Source organism: Alnus glutinosa, chromosome 10 (assembly GCF_958979055.1).
Source record: "Alnus glutinosa chromosome 10, dhAlnGlut1.1, whole genome shotgun sequence".
Taxonomy (NCBI): Eukaryota; Viridiplantae; Streptophyta; class Magnoliopsida; order Fagales; family Betulaceae; genus Alnus; species Alnus glutinosa.
This window is the reverse complement of record NC_084895.1, coordinates 27,031,691-27,052,532: the sequence shown is the minus strand read 5'-3', so window position 1 is coordinate 27,052,532 and position 20,842 is coordinate 27,031,691. Positions and strand designations below refer to the sequence as shown.

Below are 20,842 nucleotides of genomic sequence, written 5' to 3'. Positions count from 1 at the left end.
TATTTTATCCTGAACAAATATGTGTTGGCTTGATTTATTGTTTGACATTGTTGTATAAGTATATGACTTTTTACATGCAGAAAAAAGAGTCAGGGTATACCCCAAATCGTAGCCAACTTTTTATGGTGACTCACAAAAAGAAGGACGGCAACCCTGTCAATGAAGAGGCTGCGAGGATGATGGTAAGTGTATTCACTTTACGAATATGCGTAAAGATCTATAGATGTACACATGCACATATTCTAATTAATTAGGTTTACGACAAAATATGTATAAGGTTTTCTATATTTTACAGGCCCAAATGGAGGAATTAATGTCGCGAGATGCTCCGACAAGTGGGGTATGTGCGAATGGGTCAATATCATGGTCACCCGACGACCCATATGCAAGTAATGGGCTCGGAACGGCCTGGCCATGTCCGTGGAGTTGGCTTCGGGCGTACTTCTAGTAGAGCAAGGTTCAATTTGAATGGGGCATCTACATCTAACAATCATGAAGGTTGTGCAAGTCAGATTAGTAGGTTGGAAACAACCGTGGATCAGATGCGAAACATGATTGATTTGCGTATGCGGGAGAAGGATGTTCCATGGGCAGCACGTGTCGGCAATTGTGACGACCCGTTTTTTTTTTTTTTTTTAAAACATACAAACGGATCTTCACAGTGGCACGACTACATGTCGCTCAGCCAACATAGGGCACATGCCTCATAACATGCACCTGACAATCAGAGTTACAACTAACAACGGAATATAATAATCAATGTACAGCGGAACACATATCATAAGCGGAAATACATCTAATACATAATAGTTAATTACAACAAGAGCCATTTACAAGTCTATCTATTTAAGGCTTATAAAACATATTACACTGACTATATACTAAAATACAGGCTCAACAAATATATATGCCACGCATGACACAAGCCATAAATAAAATACCCAAATACGGACTACCCCCGAGTCCGTGACCTATGACTGTCACGATGTGCTTCAATCATAGCATCTCATACGCTAGGTGGACGAGTCAATATCTATATCCGCAAAACCTGCAACCAAAGCATAAACGTCTGCACGGTTGCGGGGGTTGCCGCATCCGTACAGGTGGAATTATGAGCCCACCGTCTTAGCATAAATAAATACACTAAGACCTCAGAGGTATACTATTCACTGAGTTTTCGCAAAGAATCAATTTTTCTTTATTTTAGTCTCACGTACACTATAACAGCCACCAATTTTATAAACTTTTGTTTAAAAACCCCCATAGCTGATATAGCACACACCGGCTAATAGAAAACATTTGAACATACTTGGCAACTAAGATTATACGCAGAAGTTCTGTTGTAGAAACAACTACGTATGACCTCACCTACGATAATACTTTAAGGTTTATTTGCTTAGGTTTACATAATCCTTACGTTAGAAATCAATGGCATTTAAATCATGCAACTATCCGATAGAAATATACATAAGCTCTTTCCCATTAAAACTCTTATGCATACCAATACGTATAGCAAAACTACTCATAATATAAAAACATCACTCATCAAAACCATGCTATGAATGATTATGCAATGCACATCATGGAAATTAATCCAAGCATCATGGGTTACCCCAAGCATCATGGAAATAAATCCAAGCATCATTGAAATTAATCCAAGCATCATGGGTTACCCCAAGCATCATGGGAATTACCCCAAGCATTGTTTCCCGTGAGTTGTGAACCTCACTTCGATGCACGTTTAGCGTTCATATGCATATGCATCATGCTTTAAAACAATATACACAATATACATTTCATTTTATGAATCATGCCTTTAACACATGCTTTCTTTACAAAACATAATCAATTCAACATGTCATTTCTTTAACAATTTGCATAACTTAAATCTTTATACTCACTCTAAACTCACCAATCATATTCATAGTTCAAAACATCATCAATATTTCAATATACTCCAAGGTACTCAAATCATCCAAAACAATTCATAATCAACATACAGTTGGTTCAGGTTTGTAAAACAATATATATTTTGCAATTCATCATTTTAGAAAATAATACTTCTCAGTGAGTAGAATACTCACATTGGCTGCGCGGATATTAAGCACTAGGCCTTCTAGACACCACCTTGCAATGCGTCACTGTGAAAATACACATTGCACATTATTTGACATTTCTAACATTAGACCGACATTTAACTCTTAAATTGCTCAAGAGCTAACCCTTGAAAAACCCATAATATTTTAAGGGTCTCAATTACTCACCCATAAATCTAGACACTAACTAAACTCAATTAACACTAACCCAAAGTATTTACTTGGGGTTAGACATTAAAATCACCATCTCAAATAATTTCCTATAACATCAAATATTAATCCCAAATTATAATCATTAATCTATAAATTATTTTCACTAACATTTTCTCAATATTATTAACCCTAAAACTATTTTCATTAATCTTTTACATAAAGCATTACCGTTTTAAAATAACATTAACCCATAAGAAAATCTTAAGGTTAATCTCACAAATACTATTTAAACTAAATACCCATAATTATTTATTTTTATTAACATTAGAACCTAACCCATAAATACTTAATTTTTACAAAACTCATAACTAATTTGGGATTAATCATCACAATAATTACAATTAATCCACAAATTGATAATCTAGATTTTAAACATTAAAACCCCCAAATTAATTTAACCTATAAAATTAAGGTTTCTAAACTTTAAATCATAATTTATAGAACACTACTCAAGCATAATATTATTAACCTAATAGCATTTACTAAGAGTTAATCACGTAAAAAACTCAATTAAAATTAAATACCTAAAAGTTAAGGTTTTAGGAAACTTACAAAAATTCACCAAACCAAAACTCATGGTTTAGGTAGTTTCAAGCAAGTTCCAAGTAACCCATTACCTAAAGAAAACACTAGATTAAACTCATATTTCAATATTTTAACCCAAAATTACGAAATCATAAATTTGGTATTTAACCCAAAATTACGAAATCATAGATCCGAGTGCAAGGATCACGTTTCTGAAGACAGATTGAAGATCAAGCCGTTAGATCTTCGTAGATCACGAAAAAGGGAAAAATTTCCCCTTTTTCTTTTTCTTCTTTTCTTCTCTCGGTTCTGAGAGAAAAAGAGGCGTTGCCTCTTATTAATTTTTTTTTTCTTCACTGGAAAGGGCCAGATGGCCCTTCCTTCATTCTCACGTGAAGGGCCACATGGCCCTTCACTTTTTATTTTATTTTTTTTTTTTTACAATTGTGGGGCGCAGGTCACACCTTCATTTTTTTTTATTTTTTATTTTTCTTTTACTTTGACTTTTCTTTTCTTCTTTTAAATTTTCTTTTTTTTTTTTTTTATTTAATTTTATTAATTAATTTCTTTTATGTTTATTTTTTATTTCTCATTTCTTTTCTATTATTTATATTTTCTATTTTATTTGAACTTTAAAAATATTCCTTTGCATTTTTAATGACACTAAAATAATTTTAATTAATCATTTACTCAAATTTTATACTTTAATTATTAAATAATGTCTCGGATATTACAGCAATGCCGCAAACATTCCAGGTACGACATTTCACTAATGTTAATGGTGTATTTTGTAGTATTTTTATTGTTAAGAATAAGTACTACGACAGTTTATTACAATGTTAATTCAGGTATCATCAATACCTAACATTGCTTTAAACAGCACATCTAAAGAAATATTACAAGCAGCCATTGTAAATTAACTAATATGGAGAAGAGTGTACTCTAAATTTAGGATAATAACATGTTCTATGAAATCACATCTTTTTGTCTTACATACTTTGTTGAATCCCTAAGAAAATGAAGAACGCTGTAAGAGCAAACTATACATATGAAAGTTTGTTGTCATGAGAATGTGTTACAATTAATTATGTAGGTGATGAAGACCCTATTGTTCGAAACGCGGATGTCGTGCAAGCGAGAGATGATGGTGGGGAAGAGGACAGAATTTACGAACAAATTTTATAAATGAATTAACGTACATATGCAATCCACTAATTCTAGTCTTGTACTTGTGATGTTGTACGTGTTTAGGAAATGGATGCTGAATGAACTTTGTAGCGGGGTAGCTGTGAAGTTGGTGCATGGCTGTGAAGGTAAAGTTATTTAAACTAATATGATTACAATTGTTTACTAGTATGCTTAACTCTTGATCCTGTACATGCTTATATTTCTTGGACACGAGTAAATTAGAAAGTGGTTCATTCTTCTATCTAGATTAGAGGTTTGGGGGTCCACAATCTTAAGACTTTCTTAATATATTGTACTTGTTTTACTATTAACGTTAAACATTTCATGCTCATAAAGTGAAATAATTTTAGCATGCAGGCCATCTTCTTTTGTATGTTATTCCAAACATGATGTGTTATCCCTTCCTATGTTTATATTCTCTAATATTAACATTGTATCCAGTACTTATTAAAAACATTCAAGATGTGTTAGGATACCAACTCCCTCTGAGAAGTATTCATACTACACAGGTTGTGAGGGATTAATCCTCATTATTTTATGGGACGTTTGGGTTCCATTGGGTGATATGATAATGTAGAAATTTACCTGATATTTGGCTTCCACTGGGCTATGAGTAAGACAGCCATAAGTTGTTAATGAAGTGAAATTAGAAGTTTATACAACATGGCATAGCATGCTCTTGGGAATGGTATATCACTTTGCTTCATGTTGTGTGTTTGGTGAGTAATTTTTAGGAGAAAAGCTTTTTGAGTTCTGCCCAATCAATTTTAACTTTTTTTTTTTTTTTAGAGGTATCATTGTGAATTTGAATTTATGACAAGCACATGCAACTTTTTTTTTTTTTTTTTTGCAATTATTTTTTTGTTGTCTTTTTCTACAAGATTGAAGAGTAGTTCAGGCATTCAGTAAATTTATTCTCTTTTATATTCACCTGGTTCATAAAATTTTACTGCATGCTATGTGATAGAAGTTCTGAATGTATTCACCTTATAAATCGTAGATGAGGTCTTCTAATGAGATTTTATCCACACTTCAAAACCTTTACTTCTCATTCATTATATACAAGATTAAAAACAGCCACATTAGCACTCCTTTTCGGTTTTCAAGTTATAGATATGTGTATTTGAAGTTCACTAATACAGATTTGGGTTATTTATTAATTAACTAGTATATACATTTCTCTTATATGGATCATAACGAGATGATTTTTGTTTTTAATGTAGTTATCTGAGTATTGGGAGATGCTGAAATGCTGCTGGCCGTTCGTCTTAGACAGAATGTGAAAGTTGTATGCTATTCACGTTTAATTATGGACGATGCGTTTTTTTTTTTTTTTTTTTTTTGGTAAGAGAGATTGACTGAACTCCATTATTTATGTATTTTAAATTTCGTTACAAGCATAACTATTTTGGTGAAACAATTATAATTGACCAGTTATTGTAATTGATGTCTGTGTATATGGAGATGTCAATGTGTATGATTTGTGTATGGTTGTAATTTTTGGGAGAGCAATTATATATATGTATAGGTATATAGGTACTCAGATTTGGAAACATTAAAGTTGATTTTAAATTTTAATTTTTGAAATATATTAAATATAAAGAATAAAATGGAGCAAAATCACTACCTTTTACAAAAGTCAAAGAAGACAATTTTAGAACCTTTTGAAAATGACTTCTTTAAGCTACCTTTTGTAGCTCACGTTATTGGGCACAATTCACGTCCTCAAATAAATGATGTGCTGTGCTGTGCAATTCAAGAATTCTAGTCGTGTAGCAGGTAGAAGGAAGCAGGCTTGAGACGTTGTTTTACGACCTTTATAATGGCGTGAAGCAGGTTTCAAGCTTTGAAGACCCATTAACTAAGACGGGCGTTGTCCACGTTAATTTCCGTCCCTGTAAAAGCGTGATCAATTTGTGTGTCCTTTTTCAAAGGATTATTGGTAGAATGACGTGGGTTGCCCACCTTTTAAACTAAAAGGCTTCCAAAAAATTTCCTAGGCTAAAGGTTTACTATATTTTGTAAATGACTACATAAAAAGGACACCCACTTTTTTTAAGTCCTATTTCTTTGTTTGTAGTCTTTTTAAAAAGGACATAAATGTAGTAATTTCTTGTAGTGCTAGAGGGAGACGAAGATTAATTCTGGAGAGTAATGAAGTACTCCGTAAAGAGTTGTGCATAGAGAAGAATAAGAATATATATATATATATATATATATATATAGGTAAGTTCATAGACAAAACCCTATAAACAAAAGCTTTATTTCTCCATGCAATTTTAAACGGGCCTTAATTTATCTACCGCAAGAAAAAGTTATTACATTAATTGGCTACTAACCCTCACCTTTAGAATGTGGAAACCCTAACCTTAAGAGGGGAGAAGGATAACAAGCCTCACCTTTAGAGTGTGGAACCTCTCACCTTTAGGGCTGCGCCAATAAAAGAAGTACTCTATCAATGCACTAGTAGAAACAAAACTTGAGAAGCCTGCAAGCGTGGACTTTCCAGGGTTGGGAACTTCATTGAAAACCCTCATTAAATTCTACCTTGCATTGGGCTGGTAGTGCCATTATAGCCTCCCCCGGTCCCCTAGCTTCCATACAGCCCACTTGCTCCACCGTAACCTCAACTTCCGCGAAATTTTTTTACGATTTTGTATTTATTTTTTTAACATTAATAAGAATAGATTGATGTAATATAAAGGTGTTTTATTTTTTATTTTTTATTTTTTTTTAAAGGAAAATTTTTTTTAAAAAAAAAAAAATAGTTTATTAATGCGAAGAAAAAGGTTCAATATTTTTTTTATTTTTTTTTGGACAAATGGAAGAAAGTTTTGCCAAACACACCATGCACTCTATATTCTTTGCCTTCCATAACTGCCACCAAAACCACCACCAAAGGAGGAGAGTGGCATGACAGACACGAGACTATAATCAATTTAGTGGTCTAATGTGACATGTTGTTAAGTAGTTGAACGGTAATTAAGTTGACAATTAGACTTATTTAAAACTGTGGTAAAACTTCTAAAAAAAAATTAGCATTTTCATATTGTTGATATATTGTCATATAAGTTTGTCATTTTTTTCCAATTCAGTATTTATCACTCCATTATTAATTACCAAATTTTAAAAATAATAAATATTGATATTAATTATTTAATTAATAAACAAATTATAATATTAAAAAATTGAAGGTAATAAAATACTTTTTAAGACGTAAATTTTCTACAAATTAGCTGGCTTATTGGAGTTTTTACAGCCCACTATTTAAAAGTGATATGTATTTTTTAAATATGTGATCAGAAACATATACTTTCTTATTAATGCTATTTAAAAAGTATGTGAGAACAATGACGAAACTAGAGGGGGGCTGATACCCTCTAATCCCCCTGGCCTCTAGCAAATATTTTTTTTTTTTTTGTCAAAAATGTATTCTTTTAGCTTTTGAATTTGTTAAACGAAAATCACATTTTAGTTCTTGTTTTCAACTTTGTACCCTTAAGAAGATTTACTACGGTTTGGCTTCTATACCTAAAATCAACTTTCTAGTTCTGTCTTTGTGGGAGAAGCACGCACTATTAAAAAAAAAAAAAAATGTGTTTCTCACATTTCTAAGGGATACATGCCACTTTTTTAGGGATTAAGATCCTTCACAATTTCAAATAAATTTTAGATTATTAAATTATGTGAATTTAGGCTTTTTTTTACATCGAACGGCGTAGCATTTGTAAAAAATGCTATATATTAAAGATATAACATGTTATCGGGGTAACAAAAAAAAGAAAAAAAAAATCATTCCAAAAGGTTTTTATCTTCACTTTTGAAGAAACGCTTCATCTTTATTAAACTAAAAAACAGTTTTTTGCTCAAAGCTTTTATACAACATAAAGTGTAAGAATCTGATAAAATTAAATATACTCAATTCTCATTGTTAACATGTCACATTTTTATTATGTAGTATTTTTCATGTCGTTTGATGCATTAAACGATCTAAATTCACATAATTTAAGAATCTATAATTTCTTAAAATTATAGAGAATCCTAACCCCTATTTTAGAGGCCGAATCATAAGAGTTTCTACAACCTAATTTGTAGGAAGTTTATATCTGATAGACTGGTCATCCTCTTCATTATTCGATTTTTCTTTTCACTCAAATTGGTATGCAGCTCAACCTAACAGCACCATTCGCAATTACTCGGCTCAACCTAACAGCCCAATTAATTCGATCTTTATCAGTTGAGTCTATAACTCATCAAAAGAAACAACCAAAAGATTTTACCTTTCGTTAAAAAATTTCTCAACTACTTGGCCGCCAAAATTAAATCCTACGTATGTACCTTCGTTAAAGAAATGAATAATTACATCATTAGTTTTTGGGGTATACCATAATTACAAATCACTTATTATGATTTAAAAACTTTATTGAAGATCCTTGTGGTAAACTATAATTACAAATAGATCTCTAGAGTCAAATTCCGTTAAAAATTTTGACAGATTCTATATGGCGACATGTGTGCACTTGAATAAAAAAATAAATAAATAAACTTATTTTTTAAAAACAAAAAAAAAAAAAAAAAAAAAAAAAAAAAACACAAAACACAAAACACAAAACACAAAACACAAAACACAAAACAAAATTTTAACAAAATCTATCAAAATTTTTATAGGAAGTAAAGAAAAGTTATTCTACCCAATGTAAAGTACAGGTGTACATACATACATACATAAGATTAAAAGTTTTACTAAGAAAATAGAAAGGAAATTTTAATCAAGGTGTGCATTAAGCATTATTGTTTTCTTATCGAGCGTATCTGCATTTTTTAAGATAGTATTTTAATAAATGTACATATTTATATGAGAAAGACAATTTGTTTCAGTTAAGACACTAAGATTTAAAAATTTAATTAAGAAGTGCTTTTATCCAATTTGAAATTCTATTACTAGAAGTTCCAATTGATATAAATTACTATTTATCTTCTTTTTCTATTTCAAATATTAATTATTTGAATCAATACATGCAAATTCATATTTTAAAAATATCTAATCCTATCTTTGTCATATATATATATATATATATATATATATATATATATATATATATATATAAAATAAATAAATAAATAAAAAAGAGCATTTAACAACATTTCACTTATTAATTTGAATTGAGTTTTTCTCTAAATTGATCGGAGAAAATTTATCTAATCCAATTAATAAAATTTTGTAAGATATTTTTTGAACATATGAGAAGCACGCGATTAACTTAAGTTTTGTGTTGAACAACATTTAAGTAAGCTTTGTGGTGAGTAGTATATTTAATCCTAAATCTGAAATTGAGAGTGAGACAGGTTAAATACGAAATTTAATTGTATATATATATTATAATGATATAAATTTACATTAACGGTGTATATATTTATCACTTTTAATTTGACCAAAACAAATATTGCCGCACCGCCATCACAATAGGCTAGGGGTGGTTGTGTACGTAACCACCGTACCACTCTCACCCTGGCCTCCGAAGGCAGCAATAAGATCATTTTATTTTTATTTTTTAAAAAACACTATTGTTAATTAGCTCATACAAGTTAAACACGTGTTTTGTTAAAATACTCATACTAGAAGATGTGAACATTTTTATAATTTTTTTTTTTCTTTTATACAACTTTTTGAAAAATCAACTATTAAAATTATAGGTGTACATGTGTAGGTTGATCCAAATATCCAATAATTAATTTTTAAAAAACTTATACGAACAAGAGGCCGGTACATTTATCTATTAATTGCTTATCTCTTGTCCATCTCTTATACAAATTCATCAAATTTTTTTTTTTATTTTTTTTTATTTTTTTTTTTATGAATTAGTGATCAATATTATTACAAACAACTATCCACTAACCACACAGATAGAATTCATCATTAAATTTATTAATGGACAAAAAATGTGTAAAAATAAGAAAACCAATATCTTACCTAATTTTTCAAAGAGTAATGATTAAATACCACCTAAAGATACAACTTTTTACCACCTTGCCTATGTGGCAAGGTGGTCCCCTACCTTAATTTATTTTTAAAAAATAAAAAAATTCAAAAAGTAGTGGGGGACCACCTTGCCACATAGACAAGGTGGTGAAAAGTTGCATATTTAGATGGTAGTGAATCATTACTCTTTTCTTTTCAAATTAATACAACAACCTAACTAATTTCTAACAGCTGCATGTCATGTTCTACGCACCAACGTATCAATGGAATCCGGCCGCCAACTTCGCAGTCTATAAATATCCATTTTATGCAACCAATCTGGCATCGATCTCTCAGTTCTCTCACTCTCTCCCACTCTCTCTCCTTTTGCCTCTGGAATCCTCCGGTACCAATCCAGATCATGTAATGCTCAAGTTCAACCAATCCAGATTACGTACATCGAAAACATGTTTTCCAAAATCGTTTTCGATGGCACTTAAATATTAATTAACTCTAATTCTAACAAATGTTTTGTTTTGTTGTGTTCAGTTTTGCCAAATGTCGAAGGCAGGAGCATTCGATCTTGTGTCAGGTGTGGGCGGGAATATCAAGAAGCGCGATGTCCTCTCCGCCGTCGATAAGTATGATGTTTCACTCACTGTGATTGATTTGTGGAGCTACCTAGCTTCAAATAAATCTGTTTATCTATCTTAATTTCTTTTGAGTAAATGCTAACGGATTCAGAAAGTCTTAATTAGTGATAAGGCAAAGCATAAATAAAAATATATTAAAATATTATGAATAAAAAATTTATTAAGATTGAAAATGAAACTAAAATATAAAAGTAAAGTTAGTATCAAAATTCATTGTTAATAAAAAAAATAAATAACGTACGGAAAAGACACGAAATGATTCTCATATAGTATATTTCAAATTTCAGCTCAAAGAGTACTTATAGGAGCCTCTAGTTGTTTTAGATTTCGAAAATTATTTATGATTGGATTTTTACTAAATTTCATAATAGATTCTTTTTCGATGTACAACATCATTAATCAATCAGTCGAAAACTCATTTTTAATTAATTTTGACAATAGCCATGATCAATGAAAATGCTCTTTCTACCCTTCCAACCCTACCTATAATTAGTTGAATTAATGTAAGTGACTTTGTCTCTACTTTTTTATTTTGAAGTTTGCACGAAAGAGTCTACAATTATTATCTTTCTCCCATAAAGTTTATGTGGCGTGATCTCATAGCTAGCATATGGTGCTTCAGAATTGATTTTTTAATTAAGAGATCGATCACGCCACATAAATTTTGAAAACTAAGAAATAATGAGCTAGGTGATGTATAGCATTGCTCGATAGACTTATGTTTGATATAATATGTCCTCACAAAATCCAAAAGTTTTTGGTTTGATATCACATGTGGAATTTTCTATATTACGCCAAACTTCGACTTGGTGTCTGCTTTTTCTCTCTATACGCGTGTATGTTGAATCTTCTTGCTCTCTCTAAAGTTATGCTTCAGCTTCAATCTCCATTTCATTCTTTTTCTTTTTGCTAAAAGATATGTTTAATTGTGTGTTACTTCGAAACTAATCCGGATTATCAGGTGCCAAATTGACAATTATAGTGAAAAGGTTTTTATTTTGCGGGACACTCTATATATGGTACTGGTGATCATGGCATGGCAGCGGATTTGATGAAAATTAAACTATTTTTCTTTTATTTTTTCTTTTTCTGAGAAAAAACAGAAGTATGCATGCTAATTGCTACATCACTCTTTTGGTTTGACAATTCAGGTACGAGAAGTATCATGGCTACCATGGTGGTGACGAGGAAGAGAGAAAAGCAAACTACACTGACATGGTGATGAGTGCTGCTCTGTCTTTACCCATATTTTTATTCCATGCAATGGCAGAGTGTCACTGTCTTTGGAATTTACTATAATAATCTGTTCGGTTTTTGGTTTCTAAATCATGTTATAATTAAGGTGTTCTGGTGAGTAGAATGAGACACCCAAGCCAGCAACGTACTTGAATTATTGTAAATTTATATTTGTTTATGAGGTTTTTTTCCATCTTATTCGTTGCTTTATTGGTTGAAATCATGAGGAAACATTATAATTTCTATTATACATGCGTGAAGAACAAAATTGAACTGTCTGTTGTGGATTTCAGGTTAATAAATACTATGATCTTGTTACTAGCTTTTATGAGTATGGCTGGGGGGAGTCTTTCCATTTTTCACACAGGTAGCCTTAATTTGAAGAAATGCAGTATAATTTCTTTTGGCCTACATTTCTAATTATATCTAATCATTTGCATATTTTTTGCTCCTAAAGATGGAAAGGGGAGTCTCAACGTGAGAGCATCAAGCGACACGAGCACTTTCTTGCTCTACAACTAGGCCTGAAGCCTGGACAGAAGGTTTGTTCAATCATTGTTTATTTTAAAAGTTTAAGACGGTAGAAATGAATGAATTTCTCTACGCATGGGGCTCAAACTCACTTTTAATGGGGGATGCCCAACACGTGAAATATTTAATTGAAATGGAAGCTAGGATAATATATAACGAAGACAGTTCAAACTCAGGATCTATGCTCTGATACATGTTAAATTACTACTTATCCCAAAAATTTAAGCAGATACAAAAAAAAAAAAACAAATTTAATCATTTAATTTATATTATAACAAATTTTGATGTTTTTGTTTAATGTAATAGGTGTTGGACGTTGGGTGTGGAATTGGTGGACCACTAAGAGAAATTTCTAGATTCAGGTAAATGGCAGTTTATGATTAAACAAGAGTGTCATGGAAGTCATGCTTTCAATTATTTTGTAGTTTTCATTTATATTCAAATTAGATTGGATGAAAATTTTGAAAGTATTATTGAATTGCTAGAGCAATAATGATATCAATTAATTAGAACTTTCTCTTGATGAGGAAAGGACTCTTCAGTTATGTTTGCAATGGTGATTTGTTACAGCTTGGCAGCAGTTATGGGGTTGAACAACAACGAATATCAAATATCAAGGGGAAAGGTACCATTGCACTAGAAGGATTTTTTGCATTTATAAAGGTTGAAGTGCTAAAATCTAAAAATAGCAAAGACATGTAGGGCTGGTGATTTCTTATAAAGACCTGCGAACCTGACACAAGTTTAAAGGGTTATTGTTGAAAAGTCTAACTCGTTTAATTAAATAGGTCGGTTTATGGTTAATCTATTTAGTCTCATACCTATACTCTGACACAACCTAAACTCGACATGCGACATAATAGCAGATAATTTTTTATATGATTTATGAATCCAATACAAAATTAAAGGATTAAGGTTGAGAAGTTTGAGTCGTTTAATTAAATGGGTCGGATTAAGATTGGCCTAAATAGTTTTATACCCATGCCTCAATATGATCTAAACCCAACATATGAACATGAACCGATCATGCTACCCCTTTTGACATGGGTAAGCTTTTGTTACTCAACAGGAATTAAACCGCATTACTGGAGTGGACAAAACCTGCAATTTTGTGAAGGTTGGTTATATTGCAGAACAATCGAGTTCGTGTTTATGTTATCAACTCCTTTACTTTGTTTTTTAATAAGTAATTCAATATATATATATATATAAAGTTATCTCATTCTCCTGTAAGTATTTTATATTAATTAGCTAGTAATGAGACTAGGAAACAAAAGGATTAATATTGATTCTTGATGATGCAGGCTGACTTCATGAAAATGCCATTTCCTGACAATTCTTTTGATGCAATATATGCAATTGAAGCTACTTGTCATGCACCAGATGCGGTATGTATTCCAAAATCTAATAATTAGAATTTGACCAGAATTGTTGGCCGATAAGAAGAGTTAGAAGACTTAAAAAACTCCTGATCCCTTAAAGAGATACAGTAATAATGAAGAGTTACGAGATATATATCACTTCACGTGAAAGAGTTTGTAACGTATACTAGAGAATTCCTAAGGTATAAAGTCTTAATAAGTGCAATTTGTAACGTATAAGAACTAATGAGTTGATGTGATTCATTATAAATAGAAGATAAATCATCTTAGTGCACTCATGAGAGTTAATTAAGCAGGGTCGGCACAATTATAAGGCGAGTTAGGCGGTCGCCTAAGGCCCCCAAAGATAAGTTTATTCAAAAAAAAATAAAAAATAAAAGCCTAATCATAATCTGAAACTGTTTTTTCCAGTGGAATAAGGCCCCAAAGACAAGTTTGTTTGAAAAAAAAAAAAAAAAAAAAAAAAAAAAAAAAAAAAACCAAATCATAAGCTGTAACGATTTTTTCCCAATGGAATAAGACCCCAAAGATAGGTTTGTTTGAAAAAAGAAAAAGAAAAAAACCTAATCATGAGCTGAAATAATTTTTTTTCAATAGAACAAGGCCCCAAAGATATGTTTGTTTGAAAAAAAAAAAAAAAAAAGCCCAATCATAATTTGGAATGATTTTGAAAAAATAAAAGAAGCATGATCTGTTCTTTAGAGACTCTTTAACTTCAATAGAAAAATAAATAGTTAAAGGCTCAAGAACATAACAATTAATACCAACATAAAAATAGTTCATTTTCTCTTTTATTAGGAGACTTAACTAAAAGGACGTGAACTATAAGGAAGTCAATGAAGAGTGTGAGGCCCACAAAAAAAGACCTCATTTAAAATTTTCGCCTTAAACCTCAAAATATATCGAGTCGACCCTGAAGTTAAGCATAACAATATTTTACCTTCTTATATAGAGCCTCGGCAAATCCACTTCCACTTTTTAGTGTCTTTTTCTTTTCTTCTCTTCGATCGGCTCATATTGGTTTAACCTTTGCTTCTGTTCTGGACAGTATGGATGCTACAAAGAAATATACAGAGTACTGAAGCCTGGCCAATGTTTTGCTGCATATGAGTGGTGCATGACTGATTCTTTCGATCCCAGTAACGAAGAACATCAAAAAATAAAGGTAAGAATTAAGATATGTTTGAAGCATGAAAAAACTGCTTTATTATATCGCTCCAATGTAACAAGGTTTCATTGGCACAGGCAGAAATCGAGATTGGCAATGGCCTTCCTGACATCAGGTCGACAGGAAAATGCCTTGAAGCTCTCAAACAAGCAGGTTTTGAGGTGACTGCTTCTTCTTTCTTCGAATCTGTTTCTATTATTGGCACAAGTTTCAACTTTTTGATTTATTCTGCACAAAGGTCATATGGGAAAAAGATCTTGCTGAGGACTCATATGTCCCTTGGTACGCGCATATGGATTCAAGTCGCTTCACACTGAGTAATTTCCGTATAACTGCTGCTGGGCGTTTCATTACAAGAAAAATGGTAGGATTTGTTTCATTGAAATGCTTCATTTGCGCTTTTACTAGATTTGCAAGAATTCATACTTGTTCAACTCTAGAAAGGCAGTTGATTTATCGCTGTGTTTTCATTTTTGCAGGTCAGGGCCATGGAATTTGTGGGACTTGCCCCAGAGGGAAGCCTACGTGTACAAATCTTTCTAGAGCAGGCTGCAGAAGGGCTGTTTCAAGGTGGAAAGTGAGTGTTTCCCCCCTCAATACTTATTCTCTTTGATCTCATTATTTGAGAACTATGCTTAGGACGCAAAATGGCTATTCCATTAAAAAAAGTAAATAGCTTTTATTGAGATTAAAAGAAGGTGACATGATAGATTCCCGATTTGAAAAAAATAGTTATTCTTATAAGAATAACTATTTCAAGTCTATCACAGATTTTTTCCTTATCTTTCTTTTCAAAGCTCTATTTTTCTCTTTCTCAGTAACTAAGTTGATAATAACCATTAATATTACTGTATCTTTCAGGAGAGAGATTTTTACAGCAATGTATTTCTTCTTGGTCCGGAAGCCGCTTTCAGACAATCAATGACATGTTAATGTAGACTAATTACAAACTTGATGTCATAGTCAGACAATCAGTGACATTTTAATGTAAACTAATAAACCAAGCTTCTTTGGCTTGGGTGCTGTTGTAGCCTTCTGCTACATTGAGACATTGCTTCTTTTAATTTCTCTAATGAATAAATTTCTTCTCTGCCTAGCTTGGCTAGGATTTATGTGCATGTTTCTTTGTTAGCTTCTTTTTTTCTCTAAAAAAAAAATTATGTTTATGATTATATATGTCGCTTTCTTTTCCGCCCGACTTTGGTAATTTGGGTTTATCTACCAACATGTTGATAATTAATGAGTTGCTGTACCCTTAATGTGAATCATGTGCTGGGGGAAAAAGAAATTTGTGTTGGGGCGTTAATGGACATTGAAATTTTTGGGTCACGTCCATTGGGTTCGACCTGGTTTCACTGGGTTTCGGGCTGACTCAGCCCATTCAAACGGCCCAAATTTCTGCTCAAGCCGGAGCAGTCCACCACCTCCTCTGCCGTTCACCGGACTCTTCTACCAGCAGCCGAGACCACCATCTTTCACCGGCGCTTGCCGCCATCTTCCAAACTCCATTTTTGTCATCCAGTATCTGCGTCATCCTCCAACCGTCCTCGCCTTCCTCCTTGTCATTCTCTACACATTGCCACAGACCTCCGACAACCATCGTCGATCTCTGTCTTCCAACAACTACTACCGGCATCCACTGGTCACCGTCTTTTAACCAGAGTTCACAATTTAAGTTTCCTTGCGCTGCACGAGGTCCTTACGATTTCGGGTTTCGCAGTTTAATTTCCTTCATGTTTCAGTGGATCGTCACGTATCTGAGCTCACATACATTTTTTCTCTCTTGCCATACAAAATCATTATCAACTTCATCAATGGTTTTGAAGGCCGAGCTCAAGCTTGGATTTTAATGCTGTCCGCACCATATCCATTTTTAGAGAAAAAAAAAAAAAATCACCTTCTTTTTCAAATGTTAAAATATTTAATATTCTTTAAATTAGGCTTTGTCCAACCTTCTACAAATATTACATTGTAATACAGTTTATATACACACTTCAATATATGCAAGATATAGCTCTAAGGTTTCATCAGCCTCTTTTTTCTCTATGCTTCCGCTCTCAAGCTCTTAATGTACTTTACATATTTCTACACTTTTTTTTGAACTGAAGTACATTCCTTGCTTTCTAAATTCTCCATATCCAGAAGAAAAAAGGTCACATGAACTTCATATCTAAGGTTTTTAATCTTCTGTTTGTACAATTCTTTTATAGAAATCAGCACCCAATTGAAACCAGAACACAAATAATAATAATGTGAGGAGGGCTACCAACTCTCACATCGAAGAATCAGTTCCTCTCAAATTATCTGTTCAAATTTAAGAGAATTTGAACAGGTGATTGTAAAAGATCATTTATGAGATCTACCTGACCAAATAAAAATTAGACTGTCCAACCATTTATCTAATCAGGTAGGTCCCGTAAGTGATTTCTACCCAAATTGTCTCAAATTCAGGTAAATAATTTGAGATGATCATAATCTCATTTAAGCGAAGTTAGCACTTGACAGCTCTCATGAGGGAGGACACTGCTCACTAGTGTGGGCTGCCAAGACTCCCACTTGAGAGGGTTGCCACCCTTCATGGTGAGCTTAAGGATCCTCTCCATTTCAAATGAAATGGAAAGGAGCTGGTTAGTGATTTCAAGAGGCCAGATAAAATGGTCTAACAAATATAAAATGACTATTTTACCCCTCTAAAATGAACTAACCGACTCCTCTCCATTTCGATCTGTTTCCTCATGGTGAGGGCTGTCAACCCTCAAAATTTGCCCCATTTGTGAAATTACCCTTTGCATATGCCTCATTTGTTTGCTATTGTTGATCTTTGCCCCATCAAAATCCACCTCAGGTTATAAAATTTGTGAAATGAATTCTTCCTTCTTATTGTAAAAGTTTATATGCCTTATTCTTAAAAGACGTATTAAGAGAGGAGGGGTGTCCATGGCTTATAAAGCGTCCAGATTATGTATTTCTTGACGATGTGAAACACTTTAACACACTCTCTCACGTGTTGCCACTTTTGGCCAAACACGTGTTCAACCGGGAGAGAAGGGTCCATCATCGTTCAAGGAACTTGCTATACAATGTTTAAGTCCATGGACCTTACTCACTCTCAAAAGACGCATTGAGATATGATGGGTGTCCATGACTTATAAAGTGCCCAAATCATGTATCTCTTAGCGATGTGAAAAACTTTAACTCCAGATTATGTATTTCTTGACGATGTGAAACACTTTAACACACTCTCTCACGTGTTGCCACTTTTGGCCAAACACGTGTTCAACCGGGAGAGAAGGGTCCATCATCGTTCAAGGAACTTGCTATACAATGTTTAAGTCCATAGACCTTACTCACTCTCAAAAGACGCATTGAGATATGATGGGTGTCCATGGCTTATAAAGTGCCCAAATCATGTATCTCTTAGCGATGTGAAAAACTTTAACACTTATGCCGTCTCATTCCTCACTTTCTTTTATCAAAACTTAAAAATCTAATTCTTTCAAAATTAGAGACCTAAAGACTAAATTGAAATCCAATACAAATTTTAAAATTAATTTTTTATAAAAAAAAAAATTACTATTGTCAAATTGTTGATATATTGCCAATGTCATGTAAGTATTTATCATTTTTTTTCTAATTCATTATTTATCACTCCAATATTTACCATATTTTAAAATAATAAATACGGGCTTAATAAAATATTAATCATTTAATTCAAAAACATATTAGATTTTTGAAAATATGTAGGTAATAAAACAATTTGAGAATTATAAAATGTATTAATTGCAAGACTAATACCGATTCTAAAAAGTATTCTAAAAGGGGAATATCCCCGGTGTTTATTTGTGAAAGCAAATTTCGAGTATGAAATAGAGATTCACACAAGAAAATTAAGGAGGTCGAAAGTGTTGTTCTAAATTCTGCTTTATTCCATTCCATGAAATTTATATCACTTCTCTCAATTTCAAGTGGAATAAAGATAGTAAGTTTTAAAGAGTTTTCTTTTCTTTTCTTTTTTTCTTTTCTTTTCTTTTTTGTTTTTCTTCTTCTTCTTCTTCTAATCCATGACACTACATATTTAAAATGGTTATAATATATGTTGGGGAATAATCCCGATCCTGTCCAACAGGCCGAAATAGAGCCGAAATTCTGAATTATCGAAACCGTCATGACCAGAATCGATAATTTACCTATTCTGCATACATATCAAGGACGGTTAAAAACCGACTTTAGGGTGACCGTAAAGAACATCCCACGATCCACGTAATAGCTATTATTACAGAAGATGCCTTCACGATCTATAGTCGACTCCGCGATGATCGTGGAGCACAAACCACAACCCCACGATTTCAAGTCAGTTAAAGACCAAATCCGCAACGATCATGGAGCATATACCTCAATCTCACGATCCAAGTAGTGGGCGAGCGCTACTGATCTGACACGTGGTCCAATGAAAAAGCCGGACTACTCTCAACATTCCATATATAAATACCTCACAACTAAACAGGTAAAAGACAGATTGGTTGTGATATACGCTTGAGATAATACTGATAAAGGCATCGGAGTGGGATTGTCGGGTCCTCCCCCGACGCAGCTTTTTCTTTTGCAGGATAGTGGAGATTGGCTCTTCCGGTTTAGCAACTATCATACCAAAATCTATTCTAACAATATATAACCATTAAATCTATAAAATTTAATCTAAACCCTTATTTCTATTTTATGAGTGGCTTTATCAAATCCATTTACTCATAAAATAAAGGGTTAAATACCTTTGACCCATCTAGTTTAATTTTTTTTTTTAATTTTTTTAATTTTTAATGGGGCATATGACACTTATCAATTTCTTAAGGATGCTGACATAAACTTTCGTCAATTTTAAAACGAAAATAGTATTTCCGTTTTTGGTCATAAGTGGAGTATCATTTATCGTACAAAATGAAACCTAAATAAAAACAAAAAATTATTGAACGAAGCAAAAAATGTATTTAATCCTAAAATAAAAACTCAACGTTTAAATGTCTACTTTGGTCCTTATTTGTCACCTTTTTCATTTGTTAAAAAAAAAAAAAAAAAAAAAAAAAAAAAAAAAAAAACTGAAAATTTGGACAAAAGCCGGTGTCGCTCTTCTGGATTCTCCAAATGTATCTATCTGACGTTCAGATCCACCCACGTGCAGCAATGACGTGGCAGGGACCACTTATTAGAATCGATTGTCGTTAAAGAAGAAGACATCCTCGTCTGCGCTGTCTTACGACTCTCGTTGCTTCAAATATTTTGTTCAGAAAAAGTCCTTTGGAAATTTGCTCTTCTCTACTCCACTAATCTTTCTCTATTAAATACAAATATCTCTACTGTATGAATCTTAAGTAAATTTTTTGTCGCTTAATGGATTAATTCAGATTTAGAAAATATATAGTGGGTCGGTTTTAGTTGATAAAATTGTGAAGCTAATCTTTTTTTTTTTTTTTTCTTTTTTTTTTCTTTTTTTTTCCGACCATTCTATCAAACTTTAAACCTTATTGTCCGTGTTTATTTGAAATAAATAAATAAATTCTGACACTCTCAAATTGCCTCAAAGGTTGAGCTTGTATTTGGAATGTTTGAATTACTTTAAAAGCACCGCTCTAGAGACATGGAATGGATCCAACGTAGGATCCATGTGGTAGAACCCACCATTATGTCTCTAAATCTTGCACAACTATTATATAAAAATCATTTTCCTTACTTTAATGGCCAAAAAAATAGTTCGGTCGTCCATAGTGGCGGCCACTTACACGTTATACATGCATTGTTGTAATTTAGATCCTTCTTTCTTCTCTCTTTTATTGTTTATGAGTATTTAAAAGAACTACAGCAGCATAACAATACAATGAATGTTTATTAATTTTTATAGA

General features: G+C 32.4%; 1 protein-coding gene and 1 long non-coding RNA gene across 2 annotated transcripts; one reads left to right on the top strand and one right to left on the bottom strand.

Annotated features, from left to right (window-relative positions):
- Positions 1–750: 750 nt before the first annotated feature.
- On the bottom strand, positions 751–3,205 carry LOC133880535 (uncharacterized). The gene is made up of 3 exons (XR_009902319.1): positions 2,862–3,205; positions 2,085–2,141; positions 751–1,069 (listed from the first exon to the last, which is right to left on the bottom strand). It is a non-coding gene; the product is annotated as an uncharacterized LOC133880535 (long non-coding RNA).
- A 7,135-nt stretch (positions 3,206–10,340) lies between these two features.
- LOC133880094 (cycloartenol-C-24-methyltransferase-like) lies at positions 10,341–16,069 on the top strand. Its single transcript, XM_062318975.1, has 14 exons — positions 10,341–10,404; positions 10,531–10,622; positions 11,786–11,852; positions 12,164–12,237; positions 12,328–12,412; positions 12,708–12,763; positions 12,972–13,026; positions 13,471–13,518; positions 13,706–13,789; positions 14,832–14,948; positions 15,029–15,112; positions 15,190–15,315; positions 15,431–15,528; positions 15,813–16,069. Exons 2-14 carry the CDS (start codon positions 10,540–10,542, stop codon positions 15,874–15,876), a joined length of 1,041 nt encoding a protein of 346 aa, XP_062174959.1. The 5' UTR covers positions 10,341–10,404; positions 10,531–10,539; the 3' UTR covers positions 15,877–16,069.
- Positions 16,070–20,842: the final 4,773 nt, after the last annotated feature.